The 20,111-nt window shown below is 30.0% G+C and overlaps 1 protein-coding gene and 1 non-coding gene across 3 annotated transcripts in view; one reads left to right on the top strand and one right to left on the bottom strand.

Annotated features, from left to right (window-relative positions):
* Nucleotides 1-20,111, top strand: part of LOC105199871 (serine/threonine-protein kinase SIK3) — an 81,984-nt gene that overhangs the window by 31,935 nt on the left and 29,938 nt on the right. For both annotated transcript variants that reach the window (XM_026135992.2, XM_026135993.2), the window contains exons 5-9: nt 7,099-7,219; nt 11,852-12,092; nt 13,138-13,453; nt 17,369-17,502; nt 19,188-19,347. In XM_026135992.2, the coding sequence (XP_025991777.1) occupies nt 7,099-7,219; nt 11,852-12,092; nt 13,138-13,453; nt 17,369-17,502; nt 19,188-19,347 (972 nt within the window). The remainder of the gene's footprint in view (nt 1-7,098; nt 7,220-11,851; nt 12,093-13,137; nt 13,454-17,368; nt 17,503-19,187; nt 19,348-20,111) is intronic.
* Nucleotides 6,406-6,481, bottom strand: Trnas-gga. Its single transcript has one exon. It is a non-coding gene; the product is annotated as a tRNA-Ser (tRNA).

The following is a 20,111-nucleotide window of genomic DNA, read 5'->3' as shown; positions in this document are numbered from 1 at the left end:
TCTTCCTCACTTGACACTCATTCGAGAGAGAAAGCATGATATGGCGTCATGGTATGGAGAAATACGGTGTCATCTGCTTTAAGCTTTGCGAGCAGTATATGGGATACTACGATATTTGATTGCGCACTGCTTTAATTTTTAATTGCATAAAGAAATTTACTCGGATTCGAAGATTTATTTAAAAAGTAATGTAAATAGAATTGCGATTCTCTTAGTAATAAATTAAAATTATGTCATCACGGCAATATAGCTTTAATTTATCGGATTATTACTGTATGTCGAGACATAATTTTAATTAATTAATGAAACTTATAAATCTCTTTAAACAGTTTTTAAAATAATATGTATTAGAAAATAATTTTAATTCAATAAATTTATAAAAATGTTAACATTATTTGGCAAGCCAGTTTACTTTATAATTGGTATAAAACACAATACTCTGAGAGTGAATGATTACTGCCGTATTATTGCCAATCTAAAAAAGATCATAGATAATAGCAAGTTCTGTGTGTGATTTTTTTATGTGTAATTTTTTCGACAGTAATACTTTTTTATAAGAGTCTGGATTTACTCTCAGAGTATTGTCTTTTATACCAATTACAAAGTAATCTGGCTTGCCACATAATGTTAATATTTTTATAAATTTATTGAATTAAAATAATTTTCTAATACATATTATTTTAAAAAGTAACTGTTTAAAGAGATTTACGAGTTTCATTAATTAATTAAAATTATGTCCCCACATACAATAATAGTCTCATAAATAGAAGCTATTGCCGTGATGACATAATTTTAATTTATTACTGAAAGAATTGTAATTCTATTTACATTATTTTTTAAATGAATCTTTGAATCCGAGTAAATTTCTTTATGCAATTAAAAATTAAAATAGTGCAACCAAATACAGTAGTATTCCGTATATCGCTCACATAGTTTAAAGCAGATGACAGCGTATTTCTTCATATCATGACGCGTATCGTGCTTTCTCTCTCGACCGAGTGTCAAGCGAGGAAGATGTACGATCGAAGCGCGCCCCACCACCTTCTGCCCGCTTCCTGATCTCCGTGCTACCAAGAGCCACGTGCGTGCACGGTTTTGCGTGTGTGTGGCAGCCATCGCGCTGGCCGATAGACAATGCTACTCTCTCTTTACCACGCCACCCGCCGCGACTGCTCAGCTATGCGATCGACGGTCCCTGCATGCGGTGGGTAGGGAAAATACGCGCTCATTTAACGAACTTTACTAATTTTTATTTCGATAACTATTGCGAATAATGAAAAATGGTAAAAGACTTTTTCTCTCAGTATGACTTACTCTATCAACCCACGAGAGTATAAATTTTGGTTTCCTGACACTCTATATTTCTACATTTCTCATAATATTGACAAATATTGATTTAGTTTACCATGGTTTTGTTAATATTAAGAATAAAAAACTAAAACAATACAACATAATGTTAATATAATATAAAGACATAAAACTATTACAACGTAAAGGCATGTAACAGAGTGGTGTTTACAAGTTATCTCCACTCCTTTTATTTTTTTTTACTTTTGAGGCATAAATTTACACACAGTATAAATACCGTAGTTTTCCTACTGTTTTGCGACTTTCGCAATAATTAACAAGAAATTTGTAAACATGAAAATACATGAGTGATATATATTTTGACAGTATAGCTTTTAGAATTTTTTGATAATAATATTAAATTTAAGTTATTGTTAATGTTAAATTTATTTAGAATATATATGTGGTATATGTCTATTAGCTAACGTGCACATAATTTTTGTAAAAGATACAAGTATTGGTGTTTCTGTGATGATTTTTAACCCGTTGTGGTTACACTGGGTCTAGATGACCCAAGGCCATATATAGTTATTTATATATATATATATATATAGTTTTTGACACAAAAAAAATTTCTTCACATTATTTTACTCCTTCAACATTGATTTATGTCATTTCGTGATTTTCATTACAATTACCAACTTTAATCTTCAAAATAAATATACTTTTTGAAAAGCTCGAATAATACTATTTTTTCCTTAAAAGTATACTACTTCTGGAGTAATAACTTCGGTAATAACTTCGATTTTACTCAAAAATTAGAATTTTCAGGAATTTTTTAGTACAAAATGGCATTTTTCAAAATTTTTTTTCCTCGTGTCGTTTCAATACCAGGTGTATGCATAAATTTTTTCCGGTTTTTTGGAAAAAAAAACTCGTAATTTTCAAGGGAAATTAATTTTTTTTTATTCAAAATATTGGCCATCGGCTTCTACACATTTCGCCCATCTTTCAGGTAATTTATGAATACCATGCCAGAAAAACTTGTCTTTTGCGGCAAACCATTTGTCGAGCCATTTTCCAACTTCCTCGAAATTGCTGAAGTGCTGCTCTGCGAGCGCGTGCCCCATTGATGCGAAGAGGTGATAGTCAGATGACGCCAGGTCTGGGGAGTACGGCGGGTGCGGAAGGATGTCCCATCCAAGAGATTTTAAGGTGTCTTTCACTGGTTTTGCTGTGTGAGACGGCGCATTGTCGTGTAATCACTTTGCCATGTCTTCTGGCCCATTCCGGTCGTCTTTCGATTAATGCGTGGTTTAAATTAATCATTTGTTGGCGATAGCGTTGTGTATTAACGGTTTCGCCGGGCTTCAAGAGTTCATAATACACAATACCGCTCTGGTCCCACCAGACACAGAGCCTGGTCTTCTTGCCGAAGCGATTTGGCCTTGGTGTTGGTGGACCGGCTTTGCCAGGTGAAAGCTGCGATTTTTTCCGCTTCGAGTTTTTAAAATAAATCCATTTTTCGTCACCCGTCACAATTCGATACAAAAATGATTTCCTTTCGTGGCGTTGAAGCAGTATTTCACAAGTGACTTTGCAATTTTCCATTTGACGTTCATTCAAATTGTGTGGGACCCATTTACCGAGTTTATTGATCTTTCCCATTGCTCGTAAACGTCTGCTAATTGTTTCTTGTGATACATATAATGCTTCTGCTAATTGCCGTTGAGTTTGAGTTGGGTCATCATCCAACAATTCCTGCAATTGCTCGTCTTCGCATTTTTGTGGTCTACCAGAGTGCTCACTGTCTTTCACATTGAAATCACCACTTTTAAATTATCGAAACCATGTCTCACATGTTCTAATCGATGGAGCGTGTTCACCATATGTTTCTACTAGCAAACGATGACTTTTAACAGCCTTTTTCTTTTGATTAAATAAAAAAACAATGCGTGCCGCAAATGTTGTTTTTCAGACACAAAACTCGACATGATCACTGAACAATAAAACAAAGACGCTAGTTTTTGGCAGATTCAACTTGTGTGTGTTTGTAGTTCTATGTCAGACGAACAAAATGATGTATGTGTCAAATTAATACGCTGCATACTTTTCGCTGGCGCCATCTCTTAGTGAAGCCGGAAAAAACACCTGGTATTAAAAAATTTAATAAAGGATACATAAATGATTTGATTACGAAGAAGTCTTAAACTTCATTTTCGTGAAGGATTTGAGTCGATTCATCAAAAGGAACGCAAATGGCAACTGTTTTTTTGCGTCGGGTCAACTGGACCCGTGTAACCATTACGTTATTTTTTGGAGGTGTAACCACAACGGATTAAATGCCATTTATATTATATAAACTTTGACATATATAACCTCCATGAATTAACAGTGTTGCGCTTAAATAACTTAAAAGCATCTAGATGAAAAATAAGATACATATAGACGCATTTTATTTGATTTAATTTTAAAATTATCTAAATGAAAGATAAAATTATATATTGTTTTATCCAGATAATTTTAAGATTATACCGCTGATAACAAAACAATTTAGGACATAAAAGTAATATATTTATATTCTTATTTATAAATCTGTCTTAAAAATAAGAATTCTTCAAATATTTTAATCTGATAAAATTTTCCTTTTTTGATTTAAATCAATATGTAAATAAAAATTAAGAAAAATATAGAGTATAGAATATACAATTTTTAATATGACTAATAAAGTTTTTTGTAAATGTTTCCGAATCATAATTGTGGGCTAATTGTTGCAATGCGCTATTATTTTCTGGTGTGTACAATTTGTTATCACTTTAAAAAATTTTGTTAGGATGACGTATAACTTGGAGATTGGAGCTAATAATTCTTCATTTTGTTGTTCATGTTAACTGAGATAATTCGAAAAATTATATCACTTCTTTTGTCTGAGGTAAAAATATAAATAATATACTCGTATATAATGTATATATAAAATATAAATAATATAAATATAAATAATATCTATACTTTGTAATAATCTTGCTAAAGATAAGATGAAATTATTTTTCCATCTAAATAATTATTTAGATAATCTAATTTTACATAGATAACGGCGAACATTGATTAATCTGAATTAATTTCTGTGCACATTTAAAATTGTTCTGTACAAATATATTTCTCATTCACTTTTGTCTCTGAACGCAATTTGGGATATACACATTCACGAAAGAAGAAATTTTAAATTTATTAGATCTGTGAAAAATTTCATAATGTGTTTTATCCTGTGTGATTTTTATTACTTATAAGAGATATAATTTCTTCGCGTCCATTTGTTAGCGGTGTCACATAAAGCTATAATGTAGTTTTATAGATTCAACAAAAAATGGCAACCGAATTCTTATAATTAAGTCTATCAAACGTTCTTGTTATAACATATCAAGTCCAGTCATGTTCAGAAATTCTGTTTGTTTCTTACAAAATAAACTTTACTACACGCTGATATAATCAGAGCATTTTTCTTACAAGGAGATGCTACGAATTGTAAAACACGGAATCAGATAAGCCTTAGTTTATTCGAAAGGAGAGATCGAGGGTAAAAAGTGTCAGAGCGTTTGAGTGCATGAACCTTTGTTTTAGAGAAATTTGCTTGTGAGGTTTGGCATTCGCTGCGCGGTGCGTTAAGTACGTTGCGTTAGTGCGCGATAGGTTAAAGCATGAAGCGTGGTGGCTGAGGAGACTAAGATGCGCGCCTTCTATTTTGTCTTCGGTGGCCGCGTGTGTTTGAAACCTCGCAGTGCGAATTTTTTTTTTCAATAGTAGCTACATTTATCAATTGTAATTAATTTTTATTATTCTTAGCAAGATATTAATGTTATATATTATTTGTTATATGTAACAAAATGTAATAATCGGAAAGTTTGCATATTTATTCAAGTTTATTTATTTATTTTCATTCATTATACAATTTTGACATTGCTATACATTGTCTTGATATTATTGTTGGCAGAGAAAGAACAGAATTGAATACGTGATATGATGGAATCAGAATTCAATTGTTAACACTATTTATTATCTGTGCCGAAATTTAAAAATATGCTACAATTTGCTTGGTACGCGTCAAAGTTAACACATGAGCGTAAAATTTTTAGTAATGTGAATCAAGTATGTTTTCCTGTAAATTTACATAATATTAAATGTTCTTATAAAACACATTATTCTTTTATACAATGTTTATGGTGTACAGTCACTTTGTGTTTCCAATACTTTTACGTAAATTTTTACCTACAACATTGTACACTAATGTCAGAATTGTATAATGAATAAAAATAAATAAATAAACTTGTTTAAATATGCAAACTTTCTGATTATTACATTTTGTTTCATATAACAATATATATCTTGTTAAGAACAATAAAAATTAATTACAATTGATAAATGTAGCTATTATTGAAAAAAAAAAAAAAATTGGCACTGCGAGGTTTCGAACACACGCAGCCACCAAGGACAAAATAGAAGGCGCGTACCTTAGTCTTTTCAGTCACCGCGCTTCACGCTTTAATCTACCGCGCAATAGTACTGAGCGCACCGCGCGGCGAATGCCAAACTTTACATGCAAATTTTTCTCAAACAAAAACCCATGCACTCAAACGCTCTGACACTTTTTATTTCCTCGCTTCCCCCTTTTAAATAAACTAAAGCTTATTTGATTCCGTGTTTTACAATTTGTAGCATCTTCTTGTTAGTGTAGCAACTGTAAACGTTTGTAGCGAATTACAGATCTTTATAAATTAATTTCTTCTTACTATTGTAAAAATTACAAAATGTATTTTATTCAGTTTAATCCGCTCTTTTGAATAATGTAATTTAATTATCTAAACAAGAATGTCTTCCACGATCGTAGCTGGATCTTGGTGCTTTTGTATTTACTTGTGTGATTTTTATATATTTTTATATACTTTCTCAGATTCAACACAAACTACGCACCGTTACTTTCGTCGTAACACAGCTATAATCGAACAAGAGTCAGTAATATCACATTTATTATTAAATTCAAATTAATAATACATGATGTTCACTAGCATCAAATATTAACCTTTTCCCCTCTGAAAAAACTAAAGAATTTATTGCGAAAAATATTACCTCAGCCAGGGTTCGAACCTGGGACTTCCCGAATCTCCGGTACGGTTGTCTTAACCAACTCAACCACTGAGGCTGTGATGATATTTCTTGCAATAATCGGATATGAGTTAGAACGCATTTGATGGCCGCGTGATTTAAAGTAGAAAGATATTCAACCGTTCATGTAACATACAAATCTAAACAAGAACGCCTTCCACAGTCTTGTTCGATTATAGCTGTGTTACGACCGAAAGTAACGGCGCGCAGTTTGTGTTGAATCTGAGAAAGTATATAAAATCACACAAGTAAATACAAAAGCACCAAGATCCAGCTACGACCGTGAAAGGCGTTCTTGTTTAGATTTGTATGTTACATGAACGGTCGAAGATCTTTCTACTTTAATTAAATTATGTTTTTTAGTAAAAATATTATTTTATTATATAAACAGCAATAGAATATAAGCTAAGCATTTATTCTATTTTATTGTCATGATTAACAATTCTGATAAATTAATGTTTTGAATTAGTTGTATTTTATTTAGAATTTTATTGACAGAATTTATGATAAGAGTAAATATTGGCGGGAATTGTCTGTGAACAGCTTTATTTAACATTTATATATTTTCTCTACTTCAAAAATATTTAATATGTATACAGTTATATAATTAAATACACAAGTTATGTAATTTTAATAACATTTTTATTATTTTAGATTGTGAAAAATTGATTAGACACATGTTGGTAGTAGAACCAGAGCGGCGTTTAAGTATTTCACAAATCTTATCTCATTCATGGATGAGTGAAGATGGAGTAATAGAATTAGAACCTGGAGGGTATGTATTATTACACATAAATTATATATTATTTGTTATCTTAATAATCAATACATTTAAACAATATATGTAGCTTTGAAGCCTGTTCAACCGAAAGTAGTAACGTATACTAGCAAACGTGCGATTAAAAATTTCTATCCTTCTTTCTTGTGTTTTGTACCAAAATGTAAGAGAATGAGAACAAGCTCTTAAGTCTTCTGAAAGTATTATAAAAAAAAAATTTGTTGAGATACGAGCTCCGGAAGTGCCCCGTTCAGCCGGAAGTAGAAACGTAGAACTAGCAAACGTGCAATTAAAAATTCCTATCTTTCTTTCCTGCGTTTTGTACCAAAATGTAAGAGAATGAGAAAAAGATTTAAGTTTTCTGAAACAAAAAAAAAATTTGTCGAGATACGAGCTTCGGAAGTGCGCCTTTCAACCGGAAGTAGCAACGTGCGCAAGCAAATTTGTGATTAAAAATTTCCATCTGTCTTTTTTGCGTTACACGCCAAAATCTAAAAGAGTGAGGACAAGTATTAAAGCCTCTAAAAGTAAGAAAAAAATAATTTGTTGAAATATGACGCCCGGAAGAGCCCCGTTCAGCAAGAAGTAGCAACGTACGCAATAAAATCTGAGATTAAAAATTTTCATTTGTCTTTCCTGCGTTATGTGCCAAAATTTAAAAAAGTAAGGACAAGCTTCAAGGCCTCTAAAAGTAAAGAAAAAATAATTGTTAAGATACGAGCTCCGTAAGTACTCCGCTCAGGCGGAAGTAATAACGTATATTAGCAAACGTGCGATTAAAAATTTCTATCCCTCTTTTCTGCGTCTTGTGTCAAAATGTAAGAGAATGAGAACAAGCTTTAAGTCCTCTGAAAATAAAAAAAACTTTGTTGAGATACGAGCTTTGGAAGTGTCTCGTTCAGCTGAAAGTAGAAACGTAGAACTAGCAAACGTGCAATTAAAAATTCTTATTTCTCTTTCCTGCGTATTGTACCAAAATGTAAGAGAATGAGAAAAAGATTTAAGTTTTCTGAAACAAAACAAAAAAAATTTGTCGAAATACGAGCTCCGGAAGAGCCCCTTTCAACCGGAAGTAGCAACGTGCGCAAGCAAATTTGTGATTAAAAATTTCCATCTGTCTTTCTTGCGTTATGTGCCAAAATTTAAAAGAGTGAGGACAAGCTGCAAGACTCTAAAAGTAAAAAAATATAATTTGTTATTAAAATACGAGCTCCGGAAGTACCCCGTTCAGCCGGAAGTAGTAATGTATACTAGCAAACGTGCGATTAAAAATTTTTATTTCTTTTTCCTTTGTTTTGTGCCAAAATATAAGAGGGTAGGAACAAGATTTATGAAAGTGTATAAACCTGTATTTCATAAATCTGTAAGGTTTATGAAAAAAAAATTTATTTAAAACAGGATAAGTTATTTATTGAAGTTCGATGTATAGTTGTAATATTTTTCTTAGCTAATTCTTTATATTATTTTGGAATTGGAAGAAGGAGGATTTTGTAAACTTTAGTGAGTATTAGTATTATTAAGTTGATTACCAATTTAATATTTTGATACTATTTTGGTCCATTTTTAAGTGTTATTGCAGTACTGAAAGTAATAGTAATATTTTGATACTATTTTGGTTCATTTTTAAGTGTTATTGCAGTTCTGAAAGTAATAGTATTATACGAGTAAGGAGTTATAAAATATATAAAATTTACAATAGAAATTTTGTTTGTTTACTCAGAATTGCTGTGTATATTATTGGCGATTTCTCGATTTTTATTTTCATTATAATTCAATCAATAATAAAGTATGTCAATGTAGTAGGTTTTTTCTTACTTTTAGAGGCTTTAAAGCTTGTCCTCACTCTTTTAAATTTTGGCACATAATGCAGGAAAGACAAATAGAAATTTTTAATCTTAGATTTGCTTGCGTACGTTGCTTTCGGCTAAACGGGGCACTTCCGGATGTCATATTTCAACAAATTATTTTTTTCTTACTTTTAGAGGCCTTAAAGCTTGCTCTTACTTTTTTAAATTTTGGCACATAACGCAGGAAAAACAGATGGAAATTTTTAATCGCAGATTTGCTTCTGTACGTTGCTACTTCCGGCTGAACAAGGCACGGACTTCAAATATTAATATATTGTTTTTTATTATCCTTTTGTAATCTTCAGAGATTATATTCGTGCTTATATGTTTGAAACAAAACATATTTTTATTTTCGCTTCAAGAACGCTTCAAACTTCAACAATATGTCTATAAATGGTATATAACGATGATGTAGATGATCGAATATAACGATAAAGTTATTATATTAATATATAATATTTTATTTAGTGTCAATGATTACGTAAAACATGATGACTAGTATTAAATTTGTTTAAAAACAGGAAATAATACAATTAAATTTTTCTTCAAATTACTTGTCACAATTTTAAAATTACTTTTACACCTTGAGTAAATTGTATTTATGAATAGAACTTTTTATAAATGTATATTATTGTAAATGTATAGTTATATTTTATCAATTATTATTACTTTTTGTTTTTGTAAATTTATAAATATTTTCATGAACATTGACTATAAATGGTAAGTGTAATAACTGATTTTTTTTATTAGCAGCATTTTGTTAATTGTACCTTATTGATAATTATTTAAATGTTTAATTTACAATAAAGCTATAAATGCAATCTAGATTTATTAATACATTGGTATTCAAAGTAATTAATTCACAAAATTATCCATAGTTATCCAAATACAGATTAGTAATTGAAATTTACGCTAATGAGAGTTAGCGCAGGTAAAAGTGCGCAATTGTATATTAATAAAATAGAATGTATTTACGCATACAAAAGAGAGGGACTTGGTTTGCAGTTGATTCTTATACATTCATTCATCTATATCTTTACATACCGGTGCTAACTGTATCTACCTATACTTATTTTTTTACCTATCCTTAGTAGAGTACTGCGCAACAATCCACCCAGGCAAACAAACACTGTAACACAGCAAACTTGTCCACTCAAACGAATCCCCGCACCGCACCGCACCGCACCTATACCTATATCTATGCCTAAATCTCTTTCCACCTTATAGCCTAATTTACAATCTTCTTTCGCGTATCCTCACAATTCTTTCTTTCTTTGTATCTCCATTCTTTGGTTCTTCCCTTTCTTCTTCTTGATTTTTTTTCACCTTCCTTTTTTCTCTTTTCTTTTTCCTGCTTCTTTTCCAAACATCTTTAATAACCTTTTTAGCCTCCTTTTCACCCAGCTTCCCGGAGATTACTTAGTATCCCCACGCAGAAATGCAGAAATCACGCACTTTATAGAATCATTCTGATACAACGTGACAAGAATTACTCACAATGTGAACTTGTTGCTGCAAAGGAGATTCACGGTGCATTCCTGTCTTTTCTGCATCCACTTCTGCTGTCTTGTTCCATACAATCCTTCTTCAACCTTTGTAAACTCAGTCTTTAAAGGCAAAAGATCCGGTTCCGTTTGTCCTTTAACAATCCAACAGCCACCTTTTCTTCCAATTCTTACTAAAATTCCAGTTTCTCTTTCCTCTCTGTTTACACCTCTGTCTCCTCCTTGTCCTATATATTTATTCTATTTTATTTTTCTCCGTTTTCTTCCTATACTTCTTTCTTCATCCTTTATGCTTTATAACTTCAATCTCCAACGGCCGGTGATCTGAGTTCTCTCCTTCTTCGTATACCAAGTCACTCAGGATTCCAGCCTTGCTCTATCTCCATCCACACGCCATCGCACCACCTAACCAAGTCCGCAATCGTATTAATATTATATAGAACGAAGATGACTCCAAAGCGAGTCAAAACGTTCGTTCTGTATAATATTAATACGATTGCGTACTTTTACCCGCGCTGTGTGTGACTCTATTAATCTAGTTTTCAATTATTAATTGTTTTAAATATCGAAAGTCCTGAATTAATTACTTAATTGTTTTTCAAATACAGATGTTTGAACTATCTGAATGATTTGAATATCTGATTCTAATATCTGAAAAATGTAATCTATTTGAATGTGCATATTTGTTAATTTATAATTACAAATTGTACATATTTTTAATTACGTGCTGAAATGATTAATTGTCAGTTAAGTTTAGATTAATATTACAAATACAACATAAGTAATTAGAAACAAAAATAATTAAAATTAGTCTGATATCTTTTGCTATCGACAAATTTGTTTTAAATTAACACGAAGCAAAGTAATCAAAATAATTAAAAACTTTAAACAATTAACTACTAGTTGCAAATAATTAATAAATGCAACTGATTGAAACTTCTTGTCAGTCTTTAAAAGACTTCAATAGATTGAAATCAGATGATTATTATTTCCAATTGTATATTCTAAATAGATTTGACATTTAACTTTGATATCTAATTTTGATAATCAATTGTAACTCTTCAGCAGAAGATACTTGTATACAATTTTCATATTTTTATGAAAAACCAAGATTTAGATGATTTTTCATCTTAAATTTGTAAATATTTATGTATATTTTTTTGCAATACAATATATAATTATCTGCTAATTGTATTAAAAAGAATATTTTAAATCTTTTTTATTTTTTCTATTTGTTTTAATCGTTCTTTTAATTTTATCTTTCTCTATATTTTTAGGTGTAGTCCTGATGTAAGCGTACCACCACCATTAAATCAATTAGTAATAGAAAATATGTTAAGATTGCCTGGACTCAGCGCAGATACGTTATTACAAACTATTAAAGGAAATGCTTTCGACCATGTATCAGCTATATATAATTTACTTGTTGATCGATTAGAACCAACAATGCCTAATTTACCCAGTATCCAAAGTATACCAGGTGATTATTTGCCAGATGGTGCGCATCAGTTAGAGAAGGTAATTTATATTGTTTTTTTAACAAGAAATACAAGGAAAAGCTGCCGGCTGGGAAAAGCAAATCAGACCTTAATAACTTGTAAAAGAAAGCCTGTATACACATACAATATTAAGTATAGATGGTCAGTTATTTAATAATTTTATTAAATGGTTGGTCAACTAGACCTAATATTTTACGTGTGTACTGAGAAAGTTTTTTTCTTACAGGCTATTAAGGTTTGACTATGATGATTTGCGTTTCCTAGTTAGCGGTTTCTCTTGCTAGATACTTCATTTTTATGTATTTCCAAATACATATTTGATTCGCGCAATAAATTGCATAACCGAAGAGCACATTATGGAAGTATAATGCACAAAATTTTTATTTATGTTTTATTTAAAAGTTGTAGTTATTTATAAAAAGTTACTTCATGGACGAGTGATCTTAACGAATAACATGTATTGTACCAGTGGAGCGCAACCTGCAGTTTGCTAATAAATTTTTGGCGGCCTACCGACTCATAATTGAAAATATAAAATCACATGTGTTCTAATAATTTATTATGACCGGGAAGTGTATCAACACTTAAATTGAAAAAAGTGGTTAATTGGTTGAATGCGAATTTTAGTGTACTCAATAATAATTTTCGAAATTAATTTATATATATTTATAAATTTCTCTGAATTACGCGCTGTATATTTGCCAGCTTTTAAAACGCAGTCGTTTAGTAAAACAAGAAATGTAATATCACAAATTAAATTGCTATTCAATTTAATAATTTTTATACTTACAAGCATCTCTACAAATTTGCAAATCATGGTAATTGTTGTATTTTTCAAAGAGTTTTTAGTCTTTAAAAGATCTAAAAAAAGTTCTGATTTAATCTTTTAATATTTAAGAATATGATTGTACAATTATTTGAATCAAAACGGTTTTTATTTTATTATTTTTTTTATATATCAGAATTTGAGACAAATTTGAAACAGAGCAAAATTATAAAAATCCTCAATATGACCTAAGTTTATTACTCTGCGGAGGATTATATGGTTATATTGTTTTTGGCAGTTTGGTGAAGCTGAAGCAGAAACAGAAGAAAAAAGTGGTCTTTATTTGCCATCTGGAACACCTTATCATACAACAAGAAGACATACAGTTGGACCTGGTGATGCGGTGCATCAATCTCCTTCATCATATCCTTACAATCACATGTCAGGCTATCAAACTTTACGGCCTCTTCCTATTCTCCAGTGTAATATGGATCCTCAAGTTTTACCACATACCAATTTACCATTAAATCTTCCCTTAGTTCAACATCAACCACCACAAAATTTCCAAATAAAGGATCAACATTTGTTGAAGCCACCTCCTGTTATGGGCGCCAGTAAGTTTCATTTTGTTGCATTTTTTAAAAATAATTTTTGATAAAATAATAAATTATTTATTTAAGCTTTGTTAAATAATATTCAGTGTTATTCTGAATTTTTTTATTATTTTAGTTTTTATAACTTTCAATTTATAATCGGCTAAAATAATTTTGTAAATATTTTCAATATTTAAATATTTTATTTTTTCAATTATCATTTTATTTGATTATTTACAGTATTTATTGTCACAGCTTCAACCACGCTTAAATTCGACAAATATATAAATGATTTTAAATTACAATGAACGTTCTAAAAACAGTCTTAGTTTTGATTTGGATAACCTTGTTTACTTTAAAAAAAAGAAAAAAAGACAAAATTTTATGACGATACAAACATCTTTTTCTTTTGAAAGTATATGTAGAAAAATTAGAGAAACCAAATTAAAGAGAAACTACATGGAGAGAATTTTTTCTTGGAATTTACCCTTCAAGTCTGCATTTGGAAACATCACTCGTTGATGTACTTCGTTGACGTTAGTAAATAAATAGTGAGAGTATCGTGTGCCCTCAGCTGTTGAGTGTTTTTGAATGAAATGGTAACACCGGCTCACACCAACTCCTCTTGCTTTTTTGATAGATGATTTGGTGATATTAGGTGTGATTCTCTACGTTTCTGAATGATTTCATCCGAATGCCCACCAAGTACACATAAATTTTCTAAACGGCTGGTGTGTATTAGTGGTACACAAGTGTTTCCGAACGCAGTTCAAATCAATAGTTGTGAAACAACTATTGATTTGAAGAGTTTTATTTTTAGTAGACAGAGTTACTTTATAAAAGTAACTTGTTACCGTTATTTTTATACTAATTTTAAAAAGTAACTTGTTATCCTTACCATTACTTAAAAATTAACGAGTCATAGTTACTTCTTAAAAATCTATACAGTATAAAAGTCTTCAATTGAAATACGCATATAGCTAAAAATCATTTTGCTATAAGTTGTCAAATATAATTCCAACATGATTGCAATTTTACAATTTATGACAATATCATCTTTAGCTGTTTGATTTGTATGAGAAAAGTTTTAAACTGCGTTTGATTTACTTGACTATGATTAACAACTTATTTTGTTCATATTATCAATTTTTTTATAAGCCCATAAAGATGACTCGAATTGTATTTTATTTATTGTCTATGATTAACAATTCACATTGTTTGTATTACCAATGTTTTTATTAGTGCACTAAAGATGATGAGATTAACCTTTAAACACGTAAGTGGGTCTGAGAGACCCCATATGAGGTTTCGAACGCTTGCTGTGTAAAGACGGAAGATAGGAAGTTCGAACCTGGACGTTAAAAAAAAATTTGAAATCTCTTTTGATTGATATGGCTGATCAACTTTTTTGGTCAACTAGAATTCGAACGGCACGGCAGCAAAGTTTTGTTAGAGTCAATGCGACCTATATAGTGTGTAAATGAAACTTTTTTTGTATTTTACATAAAAAAGCTGGACAAAATACGTTCGAACAGGTCGATTTGCGGATGTTATTCGCATATACTCTGTCTAAAGTTGGAATACTATAAAATGCTCTAGAAAAGTTTTTCTGAAATATATCATGAAACACATCAATTTTCAATTTTAGACACGATTTAATCAAAAATACCTTATATTCGCCTTGTTATATAAGTACATTTTTTAATAGAAATGATAATGATATAATTTTTTTTTTGAAAGTATGAATCTTTATCTTTAAAACGTCGTATTGTAAAGTCCTTAAAAGTTTTTTGTTACAAAGATATGATTTTTTTTAAAAAGTTGATTTTTAGATGCCCAAAAATATCTCATATTCTCCATGTTACATAATTATACTTTTTAAAAGGAATAACTTTGCCAAATTTTATTTTGAAAGTGTGACTCTATAGCTTTAAAACGCCGTATTTGAAAGTCCTTAAAAATTTTTTGTTGCAAAGATGATTTTTTGAAGAAAAAGTGGATATTTGATCAATTTCTTATTTTTACTTAATGGTTTTTCCTTTATAACTTCACAATTAATTATTTTTTGGTAATGCCGATTGTGCAGTCACACTCTTGAGATTCTGAACTTTCATAAAAAAAAAAAAAATTGCAGAAAAATATTGATTGTAATCAAAGTTATAGCTTCTAAAATTTGAAAAAGTCTTCCAGACCCGAAAATGTGTTTCCATATTTTACAGGATCGTTGTGTTTAAGGGTTAAAGTCATAATGTTTGTCATTATATAATATTCAATTTATAATATAAAACAAGAATCAAGAGAACGCTGGAGTCGTTGCATTTTGATTATTGTGTTTAATATTGAAGAGAGATAACGAGTATTGAGCTAATGCTATACATATCTCTTAAATATCATAATATACTGGTTATATGTTACACATGTACCTATAGTTTTTGCGCATGACTTACAATATTATTCTCAATCATCACGATGTTAGAAATCGTACAAAGTACGTTACAAGTAACGATTCAAATCGTTACTGATCAAATATTACTGCGTTACTATTAACGTTACAAATAAGGAAATGTAACGTCGCTACTTATTTTGAAAAAAAAAAACTAATTGTAACGATAACGATTTTATAAGTAACACGTTATTTTGTAACCCTAATTTTTACTAACGTTTAGTTAACTTTTACTAAAATTTGAAATTTTTTACTAAATGAAATTTTATTAAATTTTAAAATATAATCAAATTTACTACAATTTTATTAATCAGTCTCTTTTATAGTATAAAATTTAGTAAACTTTAACTCAACTATTTTACAACTTAAACAAGAATGCCTTCTACGGTCGCAGCTAAATTTTCGGGCGTTTAATATTATTTATGTCATATTATATACTTTCCTCATATTCAATGAAATGCGCGCCGAATTGTTTTTTCAGTCATAAATAAAAATTCAGTCATAAAATAAATTCTTTACGATTTTTTAGGAAGGAAAGGGTTAATATTAATTTCAATTTTAATAATACGTGATATTACTTAAGGCTTCTGACTCCTCAGCTGAGAACTCTGCGTTGACGGTAGCGACATTCCATCGCGGACAAAATTAGAACTAATAGAAACGTGACAAATTGACGATGAGATGTTGTCGTGCATGTCATTTTGTTATTATGTGTTTTATTGTGAAAATGTGACTTGTCTTGTATTTACCAAATTCGTAAAAATGGATCGCGAGTAAAGTTTCTTTGATTTTTATACATAAAAACATTTTTTACTCTTTTCAATAGCTATCCGTGTGTTTTCTGTTCGAATAGGCGTCATTTTACGTGCTTTTTACGACTATTTACTGACTTCTAGGCGAAAAAAGGATAATTGTGACCGATATTTAGAAGTGTTTTAAGGCCATCTGATTTGTCTGTTTTATCCAAATTGGTTTTATTTAGAAATGGCACATCGGACAAAATTACGTGTCATTCCACGCAATTTCTTGCTGTTGACGACTTCAATATAGCCGCGACGAGTACTCAGGAGCCTTAATCTTGTTCAATGTAGGGCTGTGTTATGACTGAAAAAACAATTTGGCGCGCAGTTCATTAAATTTGAGGAAAGTATATAAAATCACATAAATAATATAAGCGAAGATCTAGCTGCGACCGTAGAAGGCATTCTTGTTCAAGTTGTGTTGTTTCAGTAACGGTTAAATATCTCTCTACTTTCAATTATTTTATGTTATAAAATAGTTAATTAATAATAGTTTGATTAAATTTTATTAAAAAGTTGATTAAAAATTTGATTTTACTAATTTTTTGAAGTTTATATTGTCTTATGTTAATTATGATTTTTAAGAAATTTTAGCAGAAAATTTTTTCTGTGTATTGTACTTTAAAATTTTGATTGTTTTAATTTGCATATAATTATTATAAATGTGTTATTACATGTTGCATTTATTTACAGCCGGAGGCTTTGGTAGAAGAGCTTCAGATGGTGGAGCAAATCTTCACATATTTCATCAACAACACAATAGTAACACTAATAATGATGAAGATGGTGGCTGGAGTCAACCTGGTAGTAGGGAACAATTACAGCCGGTAAGTAAATACTAGATATAATTCAAATGTATAAATCAGTTTACATAAACAATAAAATATAAAGAATTATATTAAAATATAAAGAATCAAATAAAACTGATTGGGTATAAAATATTAAGTAATACTTATTACATTTTAATTTTAATCTTTACTTTTTTAATCAATTTGTATTTGAATTATACAATTGTTTATTTTTTATGAAAAATATAGATACAATTTTATTATTACAATTTTAATAGAAACTTATAATAGTAAATGTAATATAAATGCAAATATAAATATACAGTGAATATAAATTATTTTTATATTTCTACTGGGATGTCTCAGAATTGTATGTAGAAACCAGAAGATTTGTACCAAACAAAACAGAGTAAACTTTTTGTTTACCAATATTCTGTTCAAATGATAGTTTTTAAGTGATAATTATTTAAAGTTACTCAATTACAGTATACTAAGTTATATGTAAGTCAGAAGCGGTGGGTAGGATAAGATGTATTCTGTTATGTTGTGCTCGAATTTTAGTCACCGATAAAGTTTTATTTTTGCACGCAAAGGACTTTTTAGTGCATTAATTATTATTGGACAGAAGGAAATTCATTTGTATTTTGAGAGCAGAGCTTTTAAGTTTTATGAAATTAAATATTTATTCCGGGATAACGGATGAGTTATTGAATCATGCGTTTTTCTAAAGGCAAAAGAAAATACTTGTGTCAAATTATTTATGCAAAACTTATTGGAGGATTTATTACTATACATCTGATGTTTTAATATAACGAAGCACCTTAAAATAATAAACTTGTCAGATAACTTTAACTCAACACAAAGTTTTTAATTTTTAGATTAAACGAGTTTTGTTGTTTGATCACTTAATTAGAATCACTTAAACTATTTTCTGCAGGAATATTTGAAAAGTTTCATTATAATGAAATAACAACTTTGTCGTGAAGATTTAGAAAACAACTTTGTTTTTTTTCTCCAATCCTAAAGAGTCATTTTTCTAGTTCTAGTCCCTTTTGATTTTCCAACTTGTTATTGCAGGTCCAGGGTATCGATCATGTAACTTTTTCCGTAGGGCGGAAAGGTGAAAAGTGAAAAAATTCTCCATTAACTTTAAAGGCGAAATTTTTCACTTCACCTTTTTGTCCTAGGGGAAAAGTACACGATCGATACCTTGTATTGTATTTTAATTGATCTAGAAGGCTAGTTAGACTATCTTCTAAGAAAATTAGGAAGAGTCACTTCAATTCTCTTCAAATTTTGGGAATTCTTAGAAACCGCAAAAATATGTGTACTTGATCTGAGTTTAACAAGCAGCAACAAAATTCGTAATCGAGCAGAATATGATTAAATGCTTGGTCTAGCAGAAACAGTTTGAAGCAAAAGAATGGACATTTCAATCGATTTTTAGATCGTTCCATCTTCATTTACCACTTTTTCTCTTACTTTATCGCCTTGCGAGCGTCCAAGCTAATAAATAAATCTGTATCGTTCATCACTTCCAAAAAAACTCTTCCCTTGAATGGATGTTTGATACCATTTAAATCTTCTGGTGATACTCTGCATACGATTATTTTGGAATACATTCTACTTTGTACTAGTCTTTTTATGTACTATTAAGTCATATTATGTAAAATATTTTGTATTATCATATAAATGCAAATTTTTAAATAAAAATATATAAATAGTTACAGAGCGGTAGTTCAGGATTAGTACAATGTGCTCAGTCATTAAATGTTGCTGTCAGTACCGCAACTGGAGATGGGAGTAATAACAGCAGTAGTAGTAATAGTGGAAATAGCGATAGAAGAAGAAGGAGTGGCCTTAGCGCTGTTATGCAGCGACCAGGTATGGCATAATTGAAATTTGACTAATATGTTGAGTTTTCTTTTTTCTTTCCTACAATATATAATTATGATTATATGGCTTGTAGCGTTCTTTATTATTTATATGTTGTTTAAAATTAGCATTATATTCCAATATGTACCTTTTGTATTACTCGTTTCAATGTGAAAAATTATCCACATTTTAATATTATCCATTTGTCGTCTTCACGAATGCTTTTATCACATAACGTAAAGTTGTGTAAGGAAAAATATAATGCAGTAGCACAGTGAAATGGTAGATAATAATGCAGGTTGTTACTGACTGAATGATTTATGTTGATCATGACATTATATATTAATAATTATGATTGAAGAACATTACATTAAACACAATAACTTTTTAAATTTTTGTTTTAAATATATAATAAGATTATTTAAAAAAGTATTATTAATTTATATTTTAATATAACCATATATGTAATACTTCTATATTGCTAAGAGTGTCGACCCTCAACCCAAACATTATGTTGCACGTATAATAGCCTCTTGCGAACGGTCCAGCAGCTTTGTACGCATGCGTTTACATTTTTTAAAACAACGTTAGGCAATATGTTCATAGTTATAATCAACATTCTGTCATATTACGCGTATAACCGCGGTAACCGATACAGTTAGGTTGAATACGTGTCTCCACAGTAAATTTGATCCGATCTAATATGTACGTTTTTTATGTGTTTACTTATGTACCATCATTTTTCTTTTCTGAAAAAGATTACTGATGAGATG

This window comes from Solenopsis invicta, chromosome 8 (assembly GCF_016802725.1).
Source record: "Solenopsis invicta isolate M01_SB chromosome 8, UNIL_Sinv_3.0, whole genome shotgun sequence".
NCBI lineage: Eukaryota > Metazoa > Arthropoda > Insecta > Hymenoptera > Formicidae > Solenopsis > Solenopsis invicta.
Note: the sequence above shows the minus strand (reverse complement) of the source record. Positions and strands in the feature narration are given on the sequence as shown.